Source organism: Rhagoletis pomonella, unplaced genomic scaffold (assembly GCF_013731165.1).
Source record: "Rhagoletis pomonella isolate Grant_MI unplaced genomic scaffold, Rhpom_1.0 Rhpom_scaffold_00013, whole genome shotgun sequence".
Classification (NCBI taxonomy): domain Eukaryota; kingdom Metazoa; phylum Arthropoda; class Insecta; order Diptera; family Tephritidae; genus Rhagoletis; species Rhagoletis pomonella.
Genome location: NW_023458567.1, coordinates 16664594 through 16682736, shown reverse-complemented (window position 1 = coordinate 16682736; position 18143 = coordinate 16664594). Strand labels below are relative to the sequence as shown.

The following is an 18143-nucleotide window of genomic DNA, read 5'->3' as shown; positions in this document are numbered from 1 at the left end:
AAAATTACATTAAAATCGTAATTTTTTTAACATACGGACGTAGTTTTAAAAAATCTTGTTGCGTCTCTGCAGTATAGAAGCTTTTATTGAAAAGCAAGCCTAATGTGTACTGAAAAGTTTCCATTTAGAATTTTTTAAAGAAAAGTTACGCTTTGATAGGTAAATGCATTTCCGAAAAATCTCAAAGAAGCAAGCAATTAAAAAATGTCAGTTATGTTTTTTAACCAGGGCTTTGGAGCAAAGGTTTTTTTTTCATCGCTCCGCTTTAGCTCCGCTCCGGTATTTTATTTCGCTCCGAGCTCCGCTCCTACTTCACTCCCTCTCCCAATAAAAAACTTTTTTATTTATTTATTTATGTATCGAGCCCTAACAGCCAAAAACGTGGGCAGAAATGCATATAGAATCTAGATATATGTATACCACTCTGCATCCAAAAGAAAACTAAAAAAATACCAAGTTAATCAATCCATTTTATGCAAATTTATTTAACACGGTTATTTTCAGTGACAAAAAAAATATTTATTGAGCTTGACGCCGCTATTATTGAACGTTTTTTGAAAAAATACCAAGAAAAATATTTCAAAATAAATCGTTACTAGGCCAGAAAATAACAAAAACAAAATATTGAAAATTTGTTTAAGGAGCTAAAGAGCAAATTAATTTGTTTAGCTCTTTGCTCCAGCTCCGCTCCATCTAAAATCCTTTGCTCCTTAGCTCCCTGCTCCTTTGCCCTGCTTTTAACATTCACCATAGATTATAGATTTTCCTACAGGGCACCTATAGATTGTTTAGTGAGCACTAAGTGCAAACACATGTATCAACTACGACTGAGTAGTTGGGGTAAACCAGCGCAAATCATATAGCCACAGTGATTATAGTGCAAATACATACATACAAGCGACAATAATGAGGTGAGCGTAATGCGGCACAGTCAATTATTTTCTCTATTGCTCGATTATTTAGCGGTATGTGCGCGCTCCCAAGTGGTCAGTGGGACACCTAAAGCGTGTCAAGCAGGTGATTGAGTAAATAGTAGGGTGGTGGAGACTAATTTGGTACGACGCTGCGCAGTGAGGAGGGGATAAGAATTTTTAATTATAAAAAGTTTGCAACTGGGAATTGACCAGCCAACCATTCGATCAAAACTCGGAAAGTGGAAGTATTTTCAAAGTGACTTCACGGAAAGGTAGATTTAGACTGGGAGATATGTTGTACGAAAGGCTATGAATTTCCACCATATTTCCGGTCCTGTCTCTGTTCAGGCCTGGAGAACATTACTTTTATTCTGAATGAAGGAAACGTCCCATTAGCTGTCCAATATATTACAACTTTCTACCATAGACAAATCACTACACATTTCTCCTCCTTTCGGCGCCTCTGTTCTTTGAGCATTCTTTGCCAGAAAATTTTATTATTCATGAAATTTAATTGTTTAATACACGTTCTCACTAGTTGAGTTGAGCTTGCTCTTGATAACAACAACCACTAAAAATACAACTGACTTTATTACCAGCAAATATTTGCACATAAGTACTCCCTTCCTGTATTGTTTACATTTGACCATACAACACTAAAAAAAAGCATTATGAACGCTATTAAACAATAGTAACAATATAAACCGTTGTGTAAGTGAAACTAATCGGCAGAATTTTTTTTTTGCAACTTTGTGCAACATAAACAAAAGGTGGTCGCCGTTAAATAGTAAACACATATGCACACTGCAAAAAATAAGCTGCATAAACATTCGACATAATTAGTGTGACACATTCAACGAGTATGCTATGCGCCTCAAATGCATTTTAATTACCTATCTACCGTGCAGTCATCTACTAGGGCTGATATGCAGTGCTATTTATTCGTGCATACGAACACTAAGGGACAAAAGAATAGGTGCAAAATTCAATTTTATTTTATTTAAAACTCATTTTTATTTATTTATTTTTAATAATTTTCATTTAAAATATAGTTCGATCCATAACAGAAGCCACAGACATAAAAAAAGTTTCAAAGCTTACACAAATTAACCAAATTAAAAAAAGAAATCATCAAAATTTCAGACTTTTTATTTAAAGTTTTTACAAAATTAACAACGAATGGACATTTATTTCTTTATGCAAAAAAATGCTTAACATCGTCGACAAAAGAAAACAACAGGCATTTTAGCGATTTTAGATTTGCACATTGTTTTACTAAAACTGAAATGATGATTTTGAAATTTTGATGCAATATATTTTTTTTTTATACCTTTCATGAGCATGAAATGGTATTATAACTTTGGTCCGATGTTTGTAAGTACCAGAACAAAAAGAGATAGACCCATTAAAATGTATACTTATATGATCAGAACGTCGAGCTGAGTTGATTTATCCATGTCCGTCTGTCCGTCTGTCCGTCTGTTTGTATGCAATCTAGTCTCTCAGTTTTCGAGATATCCGGATCAAATTTGGTAGGTGGGTGTATTTTTATAATGTATTAATCATTTGTAGGAACCGGAAGAATCGGACCACTATAACATATAGCTCCCATACAACTGATTGTTCAGATATGAGATTTTTCGTTATAACTTCTCCATTTATGCAGCTACGAACATGAAATTTCGCAGCACTTGCACCCATTATCAACAGAATGCTTACAGTGAAAATTACAAAGATCGGGTCTCTATAACCTATAGCTCCCATACAACTGATTGTTCAGATATAAAATTTGTCGTTATAACTCCTCCATTTATATAGCTGGGAACAGGAAATTCCGCACTGTTTTCAATAATTATCAACAGAAAACTTACAGTGAAAATAACAAGGATCGGGTGACTACACCATATATCTTCCATACATCTGATTGTTCAGATATGGGATTTTACTGTAAAACTCCTTTATTTGAACAGCTAAAACCGATAAATTTCGTAAGATATTTTATAAATAATAATACAAAGTCTACTGAGAAAATCATCAAAATCTATGCTGTATAAGCTTTATCCCCTATAGCACTGATTGTTCAGATACCAGTTTTTGCCATAGTATATCTCCTTTATGTAGGAAACTAAACCCTATAAATTGTGTTACCGATCACATAGCAGTGAAAATCACTTAGATTGGTGCCATATAAAGTATATCTTCCATACCTCTGATTGTTTAGAGGCGATTTTTTTATATAAGTATGTAACTCCTCTATCGATGTATGCAGATGTATTCAAAAGCAGTAATCTGTCAAAGTAAAATTTGCAGATGTTCATGAAAGGTATGAAGCCTTCGGCATAGCCGAAGACAGCGCTGCTCTTACTTGTTTTTTATTTGGCTTATTCATCTGACCTTTTTGTAAGCTTTGAAATTTTTTTTATGGGTTTCTCTCATGGTTCGTTTCCATTTTAAAGCGAAATTGCAATAAATAAATAAGTTGTAAACGTTGCACCTATTTTTATGTCCATAAGTTTATATTCAAGCAAATGACTTGGTCATATGTATATGCAAGGTACACGTTCATTTATTTCATTTTCCAATTGCTACAAACTTATTTACATATATGTATATTAGGGCGAGTCAATTTGTGTTGGAGAGTTTTTCTACTATGAGCGTATAGCACAGAAGGATTCTACGTGTATCTCTAAGCCAATTTTCCGAAGAAACCACCATGGATCTAAAAGAAATTGGGAGTTTGTCAAATTTCTAAAATCGGTTTCTTAGCATTTTGCTGTAGTGTCGTAAAGAAGTGCTTAAATTTTGTATAAACACATGCTATAAGGGGTTTTTGGTATGAGGAAACCATTTCTGCAAATTTATTTCTTAAAACGTCCATAATATTTTTTTAAATTTTCACAGATTCTTCGAAACCTATTTTCGCAAATTGGCAAACTCCAAATTGATTTCAGACCCATGGTTTCTTTGGCAAATTTTCTTTGCGCATGGACAAAAAAAATTGACCCGCCCTAATGTATATGACTCATTCGGAAAAGCCAACCGTAAAAAATATGCCAAACAAATGACGATCGCGGAATTTTAATATCAAAACAGATTAGCAATTTTGTATTCAGCTAGCACTCAATGGCTGTAAATATAATACCTGAACACATACTTATTTATGTGCAAATATACACACGACTATGTGTACAAAAATAAACACTTGCGTGCTAAATGAATAAAAATGAACGAAAATATTTTGGCGATTTGTAAGCATCTGAGCTGAGAAGCTTCCACTTAAATTTTTCCAGGCACCCTACCGAATATCCATATCCAAATTTTATTAGTGAGGCTCTTGACCTATAGCAAGCGAAACTTTGTCTTTTTTTTTGAACACAATATAATCGGCATTTCTTTAAAAGCCAAAACATCAAAATATGACCTTGTAGAGCCTTGCCGTGGTGACCAGAAAGAAATTACTTTTGGTGGGGTGTGGTTAGATCAGGTTGGATAAAAATAATTTTCCCCAAATAGCAAAGTATTGCGACCACTGCGTGACACCACTATTACTAAGCTACAGTGAAAAATGTTGTGCGCCAAGAGCGAAAAATCTGAGGCGACACATTTTAGTTTCGGTGGGATCTGCATGACCAGTTAAGAGGTGCGATCCAAGCTAATTATTGGAATGACTTCAACTTCATCTGTGCGATATTTTTTCTCACCACGTGAATGCTCATCGAACCGTGTCCTCTCAGTACACTCACTAGTCCTTGTTTTCGCCCAGTGTTCCCTGAGCTGACACAAGGCCCAACTGTTCAAGAGCAGTTCGTAAGCAGCCAAAGGTAGACGACTTTCCCTCTTATATCGTTGAGATCGGCTCACAGCTTCCTGCAACATCCCACTGGCCTGTCACCCATATACCGGTGGGCCATATAGTGGTTTGTTGGTTTGTTTTTAAAAATTCAAAGAAATTATTATTTTTTCTGAATATATTGGGTTTAATCGGAAGCTGAAACATACCCATTCTGGCGCTACCTCACGAACGGCTTGCTCGATATTTGTCTTAAGGGCCTGAATCGGTAATGTTATGTTCGCATATCATCGCTCCCAGTTCCGAGGTGTCCAACTGGCAATGCCGAGACGACTGATAACACGATTAGCGAACTTGGTGCGTAAAAGATCGATTTCTAGCATAGGCTGTGTGGCATGGCGCGCCATTCTGGCTGAAACTAAAGATCGTTGAATGATGCCACCACTCCAAAATCCATAACAAACTGTCACCCTCTGAGGATGCATTGGCATCTTGACGATGATGTGCGGGTTTTATGATCCCCAAATAAGGCAGTCTTGCTTGTTAACATAGCCGCCGAGATAAAAATTTGTTTCGGATAGATACGGACTTTCTGTCAAGATTTCCAGTGCGAAAGAGCTGTCACTGTAAAAATAACATACATGGGCCATTCTATAAAACGACATCTGGCTAGGAAATAATCATATGCAACAGAAAGAGATGGCATTCATTCTCCTTCGTGACCGAGCCTAGAGCTCTGCATAAACATGCGCCTTGTTGTAGATGTTTACCTCCCTTTACGATATCGCAGAGTTCAATAGCAAATATACTGCTTTCTTAATGGCGGCTATCTCTGCCCGTATCTAAGTCTGACCGCTGCCCTTGCGGCATCAGCCTTAATTGCGATGGGAACGGATGTTGGATGTTGGAACGGATGTTGTGTTGGCCGTGGCGTTAAAAAAGAGGATCGCAAGTGATGCAAGTGCTCCCTCATTTCTATAAAGCTGGCTCGCTGTACCCATTCCAACTTTCTGACTGGTAGTCTTCCCAGGGTTTTGAAAACCTGAAAGCACTTTATCCGGTCATTAAAGCGCCATACCACTTCATCAAATTGAATGATTGAAACACCATTTGAAGGAAAGCTTCACTGCTAGAGGTAAAAATAAAAACTTTTGATAAATTTAAAAAAAATTTCGGGACTTAAATACATATATACCGACTAAAATATTACAACGCATTCAGGGAATGAAAGGCATTTAAATGCACTCTTAACCAAAAGTAATAAGAACTTCTTCGTGGACTTTGCAGGTTCGTTGGGTTTTTAAGACCGCCTTAGAAGTATGCCTTTCGACGACCTCCAAACCATAATATTAGCAGATAAATTGTGACCGTAAATTGTTGGTGAAAATGTTTCAATAAAAAAATAATAATAACTTTAGGCGAGACGAAGTTCGCCGGGTCTGCCAGTAAGTGTAGACATTACATACACTCAGCGAAGCGGGTGAGGTCAAACTAGTATATGTGTAATTACGAATAGTGTAAACTGATTTTTTATTCAATTTCCATTTTCGAACACCTTCGATAAAATGTAGAGTTTCACATAGTGCAACGGCTCAAAGCTAGTCCTAAGTATGCACATAATATATATATAGAATTTAAGAAGATTTGTAAAAATTTAAACTCCTTATTTCCGCACGAATCTCAACACCTAAAAGTAGTAATATTTTCACCCCACAATCCTGCATAGCGAGAAGTTTATATACGCTGTTCATTGAAATGCAAATATTTATGTCATTGAAAAATTGCACTTATTGCTTTTTTGGCATGTCAAAGCAGCTGAGCATCCGGCCTGAAACGACCATTCCACCAAAAAATATTTACTACATATAGCTGTGCTATCGAAATCGAACGTGCGCTGGGAAGAGAGCGCTAGAAAGGAATGTGGCAGCAGCACCAACAGACCATCAAAGGACATGAATGGCATTGAATGAAACACTGGCATCAGGAGCAGCCGTTACCGGCGGCACTGAAGTACAAGCAAAAAAAAAAGTAACATGCACATGGGTGGGTATCTGTTTGTGTTTGTACATCCTTGTATCTTCGTAAGTATGTGTATGTGTGTGCTATCGAGCAACACACTCATTTGCGTCCCGCATAAATCAATTGCACTTGTCATCAACTCAATTAATTTTTGGCAAACAAAAGTGCAGTAAATCAATTGCGCTGGCAGCATACATACATGCGAAATGTGAGCACACACGCATGTATGTATGTTAAGCCCAGCGTTACACTTTGTTGCGCCAAATAAGCCCACTGGTCGTCAGCCATGCTCCTGGCAACAAATTTTTTATTTTTTTTCTATCATTGCCTGCGCTTTTTGCTCAGCACATCCTTGCATGCTTAGCTGTTTGTCTGCCCATTTAGCTCAGCATTTTCATTGCCTTTTATTGCGTTTTTTAGAGAATTTTATTTTGCATTTTCTGTTGCTTTCACTATTTTCTCATGTCTCTTTATATTTACGCCCACAAATTTGGCATTTTTTGTATCGCCGCTCATCAACCGCCCATACATTTTGCAAATGACAATACTTGGATGTATCGGCTGTTGTGGAAGTTCCACTAATATTCATAGACGCGCATGTAGTATGTGGTGTGGCGTGCGTGATGGGAGTTGTGTGGCATGCAGCATGCGGCTTGCAAATATGCGACGAATGCGTGGCTTCGTTGGCAATGTTTCGGTCATCAAATGGGGTTAAAATGCGATTAAATTGGGTTTGGCCATGTCAACACAGTATTTTTTTTTTTCTAGTCAGACAAATATTCAATGAGGGCAAGTACATAAATTCTTACATATCACTAATCGTTGATCACATTTTGTAAAACGGATTTTTTATTGTCATTGTACTTCAGTATTTTCTGCTTTGACGGGCGTGAAGGACTATAATTTTTCACTTTACTTGTTATTTTGTTGTATTTGCAAAGCGATGTATGGAAGTGCAAACATTAAGTCGAATGGCAATGCATTGGCGATGATAGAAAAATACCAAAACTGGTAATGGTAATGGGAATGTTAATGGTCATGGTTGAGGTAATGGTATTGGTATTGGTAATTAAAACAGGAATTTTAATGGTAATGATAATATTAATGGTAATGTTAATGGTAATATTGGTGGTAATGGTAATGCCTATGGTATTGGTATTGGTTTTGGTAATTATAATAGGAATTGTAATGGTAATAATAATGGCAATGGTAATGATAATATTATTGGTAATGGAAATGGTATTGGTAATAATAATAGTAATATTAATGGTATCAGTAATAGTAATGAAGTTGTCAGGTTCGTTGGCCGAGAGTTCATCAGGCCTGCGATTTGCATAAGCTTCAAAATCTATTGATCAAAATATGGCCGTAAAGACTCATATTCGCTAAAAGATTTATACTAAGGCAATCTTAGTGGCTCATTTAAATCTCACGATTTGTTAATTTTTTTTACAAAAACGTGTTTTTTGGAGCGAAAATGGTGGCACCTTTATCTTAGATAATGCATTATCTTCAGTTTTACACAAAGAATAAGATTTCATCGCAAAATTGTGTTTAAATAAAAACTTAAAAAATATATACTAAAAAAGTCAAAATAAAAACTCGTGCACATATACATATAGTTGTGCATGTAACGTATACGCCATGTAGAACGCACGATACACAGTCAGCTAACACGTTTACTCGTACGTCTTAAATTGAAAATTACTCTTCATAAATAATTAAATATTGGCGTGCTATATTGTTCCACAGTATTCTGCACGAAAATATATATGTATTTATTTCTTAATGTACTATATAAAAATCTCAGAATATAGTTCAAGTGTGCCAATACCAATTTTAAAGTTGGAATATTTGTTTCGTAAATCAATGTTATTTTTTTTTTCCTTTGGTGGACAGCAGTTTTATTATTTTAGATTGGTACGCTTTGGCAAAAAGAACATTTTCACCGTTTAGTGTTGACATTTTGAAGTATCTTAAACTTTTAAAATTAAAAAATTATTAAATTTCGAAAATTACAAAGTTGTTACGATAGATATTCGGTATGCTGCAATTTTTTTCAATTTAGTGGCACACTGTTGAAACTTCACAGATGTGCTGTATTTGACGTCAGCTTTCATAGCCTCTAATATGAACATGCTAATTGAAAACTTACCAAAGTTATATAAAGAAAAATCATTATGACTTTTTCGAGTTACAATGAAAAACTTTGCAGTTTCGGTACATCGTCGCCTAAAAAAGCGTTTTAAGCTTCAAAGTGGCAAGAAGAGACTAGTGATTCACAGTGCATTTAAATGCGGATTAGCTAGCGCGATTGTCCCTTGTGTTGCCACGTTAGGTTAGGAGGGCGTGTGTGGAATATTCGTTCTCTTTACCCATACCGTACGCATAACCGAGAGAGTAGCTTAGTAATTTCTAGTCATTATTCTACTGAACCAATTACTATCCCTAATGAAGCCGAGGAGATCCAACAGTTCCACCTCGCTAATACTGTTGAATAAGCGTGAACCCAAGTGCTTGAGACACTTAGTCTTTAGACATGGACATCGACACAGAAAGTGGTCAACTGACACTTCCTTATCATCATTACGGCAGCTTCTGCAGAGAGTACTTGTTGGTATTCGCCAACGTTAAAGCATTGGTGCTCTAGCACAGTTTACTCTGATGACTTCTGTAAGGATTCATACTGCAGATCAATTGAGTTTCAATATTTCCCACGTTCTTTTCCTACTAAACCGCGACCGTAATAGTATTGTGATCTTACAGAGTTCCCCATAGCTTCACAAGTTATAAGTCGCGGCCACGGTGAACTCATCAATTTTCCTAACGTGATCACTAAACGGTGGTTGTACGAAGCTATCCGCGTCTTCTATTGTCATCTCTGAGCCGCATCTTGCCATCTTGCCTTAACAGCCGACTCATTTCCTTCATACTTCTATGTCCGGCGACCCACCATAGAGTGAAGTTGATACTCAGTGACGCCAGCGTGGTGCGACATTTCCATACAATTCCTGATTTAACTATTTCAGATCCTATTGTCTTCAGTGCCGCTTGACTGTTGACAAAGATGAATACTGGTTCTATCTTCTGGAACTCTACTACCAAGTAAAGTACTAGCCGCCTTTTCTATAACGAGGATCTCTGCTTGCATTTCAATCGTTCGGTGGACGAAAGGACCAGTTGATGTGCAGGTCCTTCGAGTTGAGACTGGCTCCGGTACCTTGTTCCAAACTAGCTTTGACCGTCAATCAATGGTTGAAAAACCGTGAGCGTATCACAAATTGACTAAGACGGCTACCAAAAAAGAAGAAAGCTCTTTCAGGCAACTGGTTTAATAAGGATCAAATGCTGTGTCGCAAGCATAACTAACCAGTTTTTCCGGTCCCAATATATCCTGCATGTCTGTTATACCCAGCTTTCGCTGAGCGTGCCCATATGTCAAAGAATGAACGACAGATGGTCAGTGGCGCACCCCCAAGCTTCTTACCTAATGAAATCGTTTCAAGGGTATCAAATTTCGCCAATTTCCGGATACCTATCTACCTCCAGAAGTACAGGTGAAGTTCTGCGTTCTGTGCCGACCAGTTCTTCCGCCTAAACATTTTATACGGTCGGGAAAAGGTTTCGGCTCAGTAGGCGACCAAAGAACAAAGGTAAATTGAACTAGCCAATAACGAGGATAAAAATCGCGTAACGATGCTTACTTGAAAAGTCACCATACGGATTTTGAGAATACATAGTTCCTTATAAGATAAGCGGTCGAAAACAAATTGACGCTTTCTCGGTAATACAGTCTCTTTTCAACCAGCCAGAGAGAGTTACTTGTTGTACTGAAGCGATTCATATCTAACCTCAAAAAGACCAGTAAAAACGAGTATACATTACATCTCACGTCACAAAAGTCCTATGACCTCAGGTTTCATGAACGCAGGATAGATGTAGCAGAACACTTTACGCCATGAGGCCAAATATTGCCTAACACGACTTTGACGGAAGCTAAAGAGATCAAAATGAACGTTAGCGATAAGTGTAAGCAGCCACTTAAATACAAAGTGGTTCAGAACTACTCCCGAGAGAGTTCCTTGGGAGGGAGTTATCTCTTGCGTCGGCTTTTGCCCTTTGACAATCTCCATAGAGAGGAAATCTGGAGGTCCGGTTGCTCTTTTAGAAGCCCTGCCGTGTGTCCTTTAGATGAACCACAGTCCGGCTAATGACTACTACTACTAGCATATTGAGCTCTTCACAAAAACTATCCAATACCGAGGCTCATCTTTTTGTTTTTAGTACTAGAAAACCTCTACAAATAATTCGATTAGGAATGGAACAAAAAATTACAGCCATTAATATACACTTTTTAGAAGTCATTGCACCCATTGCACCTCTTTTAAAAAATATCAACATTTCAGTGTGTCAATGGCATTGTAATTCCGGTATCCGGTCAATTAAATGGCTTACCAAAGCACATCAACCAAGCTTCCCGCAAGGATATGCAAAAAAATCCCAACAAGCATTTTGGGCGAAAAAATGTATTCAGCAGGTGTCAAACAGCAAACACGAAATGTGGCAGAATATGGGTAGCAGCGATGCGAGCGCCGTGCGGCGGTCTAACAATTTTCGCATATCCAAACTCACTCACCTCGGCTCACACAACACCGGTGAAAATGATGAAACGGAAGTAACCGCCAAACGGATGGCAAGCAACGACGCAAATGATTCATTTCCGATGAATGACAAAATGCAAACAAAAAGGGCAGGGAATCAGGTAGAATAGAAGTAGATACATTTGTATATATGTGTGTGCAAATAAACCAAAATCTAGTAGCTGTGAGTGTTGTGCAAAGGTTGACAAACAGCACAAGCAGCACACGGCAACCAACACCTACTGCCATTGCCACATTGCAGCGCCCTAGGCAGAGGCATAGCAGGAAGTTGAGACGCTGTTTCGCAGAGTGTTGTCCACATTTTTCCATTTGCCATTTCACATCGAACGGAGAGCAGGTGGAGTGAGTTGTGCCAACACAACGGCGCTAAAATCGCAACCAATATTGCGACACTTGCGCGCCACACCAAGTGGCAGTCATTGGTAGCGCTTCTGGCCGTGGCCGCAGCAATGGCAGTGAACACATTGTCCTATTGATATGTTAACACTGCAACAGCAGCAGCACCTCCTACGGTGTACATTGGACACTCACCAAAGCATAGTGTCGTTTTGCATTTTATTTGAATGTTTGTGCATTTGAGTTATGCGGAAGTGGTCAGCTGATTCGATGGTATTGGCGGCATTGGCTTTGACATACATACATATGTAAGGCAATGAAAGGAATGCAGACATGAAAAAAATAATTCGAATTTTCATCAGTAAAGTGGCGGTGTAAGCACACTACGTCTGCGTGTCCTTGCATACGGACGGTATATGCCGCTGTGTTGACCACGCAAGGTATCCCTGCATTTTCAGCAGCCTGCCGCGACATATGAGTGACACTTGCCAGTTACATAAAATACGCCGGGGACTATTGGTTGGGGCATTGGTGGAATGGTATTGTATGCCTACCTTCTCTCTTATCTCTCTATCTTTGGTAAAAGCTTGGCCGTTATTTTTGACCGAGAAACTCCAGAAGTAAAGAAAGCATCAGCTCCTTCTATTAAGCAGTATGGTCAAAATAAAGGAGGTCTTGCCTAAATGCAGCCTTCTACCTTTACTAAACCATAGGGAAGCAAATATCATTTTAGGAAGTTGCTATCCGATGGAACTCGCTAAAGAGTACTTACAAAGCTCCGCGCTAAATGGAAGCAATGAGGCACCTCTTCCTTAGCAGCTAATGCTATGCTAATTGCCCTCCCCGCGAGCACTGCGGGCCAGTTTGATGTAGCGACAATCGGGTTCTCTTCAAATTAGCCTACGAAAAATGGACACCATTTTGTAACTTCGACTTTATATTTTGCCAACCGGATATGTGTGCTTCTGGGTTTGCTCCAAGCAGATCTTTCTGCATCTACAACTCTGCAAGAGATGGCCGAGAGTGTCGTAGCCGATGGTTCAAAGTTGGATGATACAATTTCGGAGCTCTTCTTTCAGATACTTCCCAAAAACTTCAAGTTTAGCGTTCCAAATTTGTGTACGGTTATGCATGCCGAGGTCGCAGCTTTCAAAGAGGTCAATATTTAATTTGCAATGCAAGTGGTAATCAGTGCATCGGTTTCATTGTTATTCGAAGTCCGTAATTGATTTAGGAAGTGGCTGACTTTCCTCATATTGTTAGTCGATCTTCAGTACTTCAAAATTAGATTGAAATGGGTACCTAGCAAATCATGCCGAAAGCTGCATTCTTATTAACTGACAGGACCGAGAGTCCCTAAAGTTATTTCTACTGAGAGCGCGCTATTGTATAGAAGACCTTCAAGTCAGCCCACCGATTTTAGGGCGAGAAGCTGGAATTGCAAATTCATAGGGTTGATTTGGCCGAACGTGGAGCGTCAGTGTTCGAAGGTGCTTGTACTGACTAAGCGGCAACTGGCGATTCCGATAGAAGCCTCGACTGGCACAAGTTATGTATGCGTAGGCTGTGGTACCGATTTAGCTGGACTGACAACATTTTCTAGTTATTAATGAAACTTCAGAGTGCTATCAGTGATGGCAGGAGGAGTGATGGTGCTGATGGTAATGTCGATCGTTAGGTCTCATCGGCGATGATCGCAAGTATCGATGTCATTGATCGTGGATCGTTCAGTACCTTATAGTAACAGTTAAAATACTAGTGGATTTTCGGTGAATCCAGCTTGCCCAGTGTGATCAATGCTGCTGACGTCTACAAAGAGTGCTCTAAAATTAATAAGAAGAACTCAGAGTAAACAAATGCTATTCTCATATCCGCCTACTACTACTTGTATACGAAGGCTTAAAAGAATATTTAAGTGGAGGATTCGAATATGTGCGAGGCAACGACATCACTTTAACTTGCCTGAAAAGATGTGTGGTTAGTGCTGAGTAACTCACCATTAGCGGATCTAATGATCTGACTTCCAGCTTTGTGTCCAACGGTGTCAGTGGAATTTTCGCTGATGAGTAAAAGGGTTTTGGCAATGTTTCTGACTGTCCAAGAGAAAATATTGTTTACGCAATGCCAGATTTTGGTACTCTTGCCATTCCTATGATGCTTAAGTGGACTCCTTAATTTTGGAAATGTAAAAACTCAATCAACTTTAAGCTTTTTGGCATGATGTTTGTGCATTAGTGGCAGGAAAGCATCAGAGAGGTTTGTGACAGGACAAAGAGAATAATGCATACTTTTGGAGAATGATGCAGTTTTCAGGGTCTTGTTTTCATGGAACACGCTTGGACACGTAAACCGAAGACTTTCGACGACTTTAAACTTAAACGACCTTAACTTACATACAAAAACTAATTTGATTTTTTTTTATGTAGTCGGCAATTTTTGCCTTAAGTATGATTCTTGTAAGACCCCTGAGCTATACACTGCTGCACCTTTGGCAAACTTTAATCACTTTTAGGCCCATTATATCGACTGCTGAGCGGAAGATCGACCTAACTCGGCAGCCAGTTCGAAAACGCCCTATCTCAAAAAACTTTTCAAGAACGCCCTATTACAGCATTTGATTGAAGAACGCCCTACTTCAAAATTCGTTTCAAAAACGCCCTATCTCAGCTGGCGATTCAAAAATGCCCTATCTCGTCACATTTTCCATACATTTTGAAGTGATATAAGGCGTTTTGGAACCGAGTTTTGAGATAGGGCGTTCTTCTCAGATAGGGTGCTTTTCAATAAAATTCTGAAATAGGGCGTTCTTGAAAAGTTGTTTAATGTAGGGGTTTTTCGAACTGGCTGCCGAGATAGGTCGATCCTCCACTCAGCAGTCGATATGTAGCTCGCAGGCTCCGCAAACTCTAAGTGAACGCACGTTTTGGAAAGTTCTTCGGCTTTCTCTTTACCTACTGCGCTCCTATGTCCTGAGAGCCAAATTTTATCCTGCTAACCAAGGCTCAAAGCCTAACTACTTCATCGAACTGACCAACATAAGATGTTATACAGAGCCAACATGCTGGGTGGCTCGTCAAATCCAGCCTAGACTTGGCAACAATAGTTCCAGCGCCCCCAGAAGGGTTGTCAAAAACGGTACTGGTCACTGGTCGCAGGAATGATGGGTTCTCAACAAAATACTTTCCGGTGTCTTCTACAATCAAGTTTCATAAAAACTGTGATCCTCTATGCTGTATAAACAAACTTATTTGTTTATATTTCTAGAATCACGGTCTGCACCGAGTAAATAGAGAATCTTCCAGACCCAATCTAAAGTCCGTCTTGATCGCCTTCCATTATTCCAATAATCTTTTGCAACTGAGCAGACGTAAGGCTGCATGTTTGACGGAAACCTGCGACATTATTAAGCTTGATGCAGCTATTAAATATTTTGCACAAGTTCTACCCAATGCTGATATCTGAGTTCCGTAATATGGCCTTCTATTTCTGGTTATATGAAATTAAGAATAGTCGCAGCAAAAAAATCTTACAAAATTCTATCCGATTCGCGTCTTCTCACACTAAAAATTATCATCTCCAGAACTGCTGCTGAAGGGTGCGCGTTGAGTAGTGCCTTGAGCAATTGCTGGAAACCTCTCGGCCTTGGGTCCAAATTCCAACCGAATCTCTAATTAATCATTGCACATTATTACCTTGCATTAGTACCCTTCCTAATCTTTTATCCACATACTACATATTGTGTATTTATGTACGAAAATATGCATATTCTCCGCACTTGAAAATCCAAAGATATTTTGAAAAAGTACTTGAAACAATTTTCATTTTGAAATATGTGGATTTTGGCGCTGTCCAAAATGCCATGAACCATTACGCTACCAATGTGCCGTAACGGAAAGCCTAAGCTACTGCAAAAGTATGAGACTTGTAGAAGATTTTGCGCACTTAAGCAGCAACTATGCAATTTGTAATTTTTAACCTCCAAGCTATGCCAAAAGTCAGTTTATTTAGGTAGCTCCTTTTTGAATGCCCTTCACGCCTGCTGCGATGCTACAGCGTAGCTATAAGCTATATTAGCTCTACAAACAACACTAATAATCACCGGATACTGAGCAATCTTCTCCACATAGGTGCAGAAAGTCACAACGCACAGGAGAAAAATGTCGTAGCTGTGCTGAGTTCAGCACCACTGGCTTTGTTTCTTTCGGGGTTCCTACTGATTTGCAGATTTCGTTAGTTGACTAGCTGATGCTTTGCTTTGTTCGTTTCCCCATTTGATTTGTTAGTTTGCTAGTTGGACTACTGATTGCATCTACAATTCATAGGAAATTTACAACGAACCAGCAACGAAGCAAAACAAATGTGGGAAGCAGCAGCAGAAGAAGAATAAGTGCGCAAAAATTCCAAAAAAGGAAGTTAACGATTGTCTCCAGTTGCCGTTGCAGTTGCAATCGGAGTTGCAATGAGGAACACTCGACACCTACACACGACTGCTGTAAGTGCCTGCACACCAACCCAAATGTTACTTCTCAACTATCCCCCTAGCCTTGCAATACAAATTTGTTGGTGGATTGAAAGAAAAACAACAACTTTAACGCAACCAACAAGGCGAAACTGTTTTGGTTGGCCAGCTGCATTTGTTTGGAGATTGAAATTGGTGAAATTGGCTCCGTTTTGTACTTTTGTCACACTGCAACGAGCTCAAGCAACAATATCTAGTTTGCATGTAGCTAGGCGATGTGTGCTCCCTTTAGTAAATTGCAAACAATTTGACTTAGTTTGAAATGCATGCCACTCGTTGCCCTCCCATCTTGCCACCTACAGCTACAATCGCAATCCACTTGACCATGCCTTAAGCTGCTAACACGCCTTTGGCGTTCTTTCTGTGTTCCACCTTTAGTGCTTACCAACTGGTAAACAGTGTAAATGCAATTTCTAATCGTGGAGCCTAATTTACTTCGCACTGTGGTTTGGTTAAGAATTTCGGGGCATCTCTTTGGTGTGTTTTGCCGATGTCTACTAAGGGTGTTAACAAATGATTGATGGTATTTAGCTCAATAGTCAACATTGGACAACTCCTCGAACCGTCGTCGTATTATGTACCATGATATGGAGAGATTCTTCCCTGCTCAGGCTTAGTTTAGAGGAGACCCCAACTTCAGGCTTGGCGTCAAAATAACGAGAAGCTGACTTTAGTTATCCATCGGCTTTAAAACCAGCGGTGGAAAGTGTGGTTTGTTTTCCTTGAGTCCTTTCCTGGATATTATGCTCCATGAACATCCGGTCGAAGGAGAATTTGCGCGGCTTGAAGTCGCGTGGTGAATTCCAATCAGATTCTTCATAAAGGGTTTCTGCCTTAAGGACGAAATCGTCCAACTGTATATGCCATACTAAGAAGGCTTATTCCGTTGTTACAGGCTCCACTAGCAGGCTCACCCATCTTATGTGTTGAGGAATGTATAAACACTGAGACTTCAATTTACGAGCATGTATTCATCGGACCAAATTGCGCTCAACTGTTTATATATGCGTCCTACCTGCTATTCACCGCGGCTCAGGCAAAAATCCCCCAACTCTGGGGACATCATTGCTTTTCTCAAATACTTAGTTTTTGTCGAAGGGACGTGGGCTTTATTCCCATTCGTTTGTCTGAAGTCTTGGTCAAGCTCTCTTGCAGTGTGGCGTTGTGCAAACATTTAGTAGCGTTCCTTCCAAGTTCCAAATGTTCTCTGTTGCTATACCCCGATCCCTGCATCTGGGATAACCAGTCTACGACCGCTTGTACAATTTTTTGACCGAATTCTTTTTGGCCCGTATCTTAAGCTCCTAAATCTAACATCTCTCTGTCTTTTCCAGCTACCTTTTGAGAGGAGGTCGGTCCATCTGGGGTAGCAACATTATTCGCCGCGTTAGTCGGATTTTTGATCCATGAAAGCCAACCTTCTCTTCCAAGCTTAAGAGAGTCTAGGACATTAATTCTTGCTACTTCTTTCGAAGGTCAAGTGCAAATGTGCTGAATATTCTTTTAAGTACACAAAACGGTGGTTGTTGTTTTTGGCTTCTCAAATTGAATGTACGTCAAGCATGGTACGTTCTACCACAAATTGGGGCTCTATTTCCACAAACGATTTCAATGGACCGTATTGTTGAGGTATGCTTACTTTTAACAGATTCCACATGTGTTTTCCAAGAGGAATGTTTTTAGTGAAAAATCATCGAAGCCCCAAAAGATGAACCTACTATAACTTGCTTCCAGAGCCGCAATGTCTTCGGGGCAAGTGAGTGTCTATTGTGTTGGCCAAAATACTGGAATTTACTAACGAGTCATGTCATTTGAATCAAGAACCACTCTTTCTTCTACGCTAAAATATTTTTAGCTATAGTAAAATAAGGACATGTCTGGGCTAACTACAATTTTTAAGGGCC

At 39.2% G+C, this 18143-nt stretch overlaps 1 protein-coding gene across 1 annotated transcript in view; it reads left to right on the top strand.

The window, feature by feature from the left end:
* Window positions 1-17980: 17980 nt before the first annotated feature.
* The window catches only part of LOC118748377 (probable multidrug resistance-associated protein lethal(2)03659), a 3595-nt gene continuing 3432 nt past the window's right edge, over window positions 17981-18143 (top strand). The window contains exon 1 of the mRNA XM_036482748.1: window positions 17981-17995. Coding sequence (XP_036338641.1) covers window positions 17981-17995 — 15 coding nt within the window. The remainder of the gene's footprint in view (window positions 17996-18143) is intronic.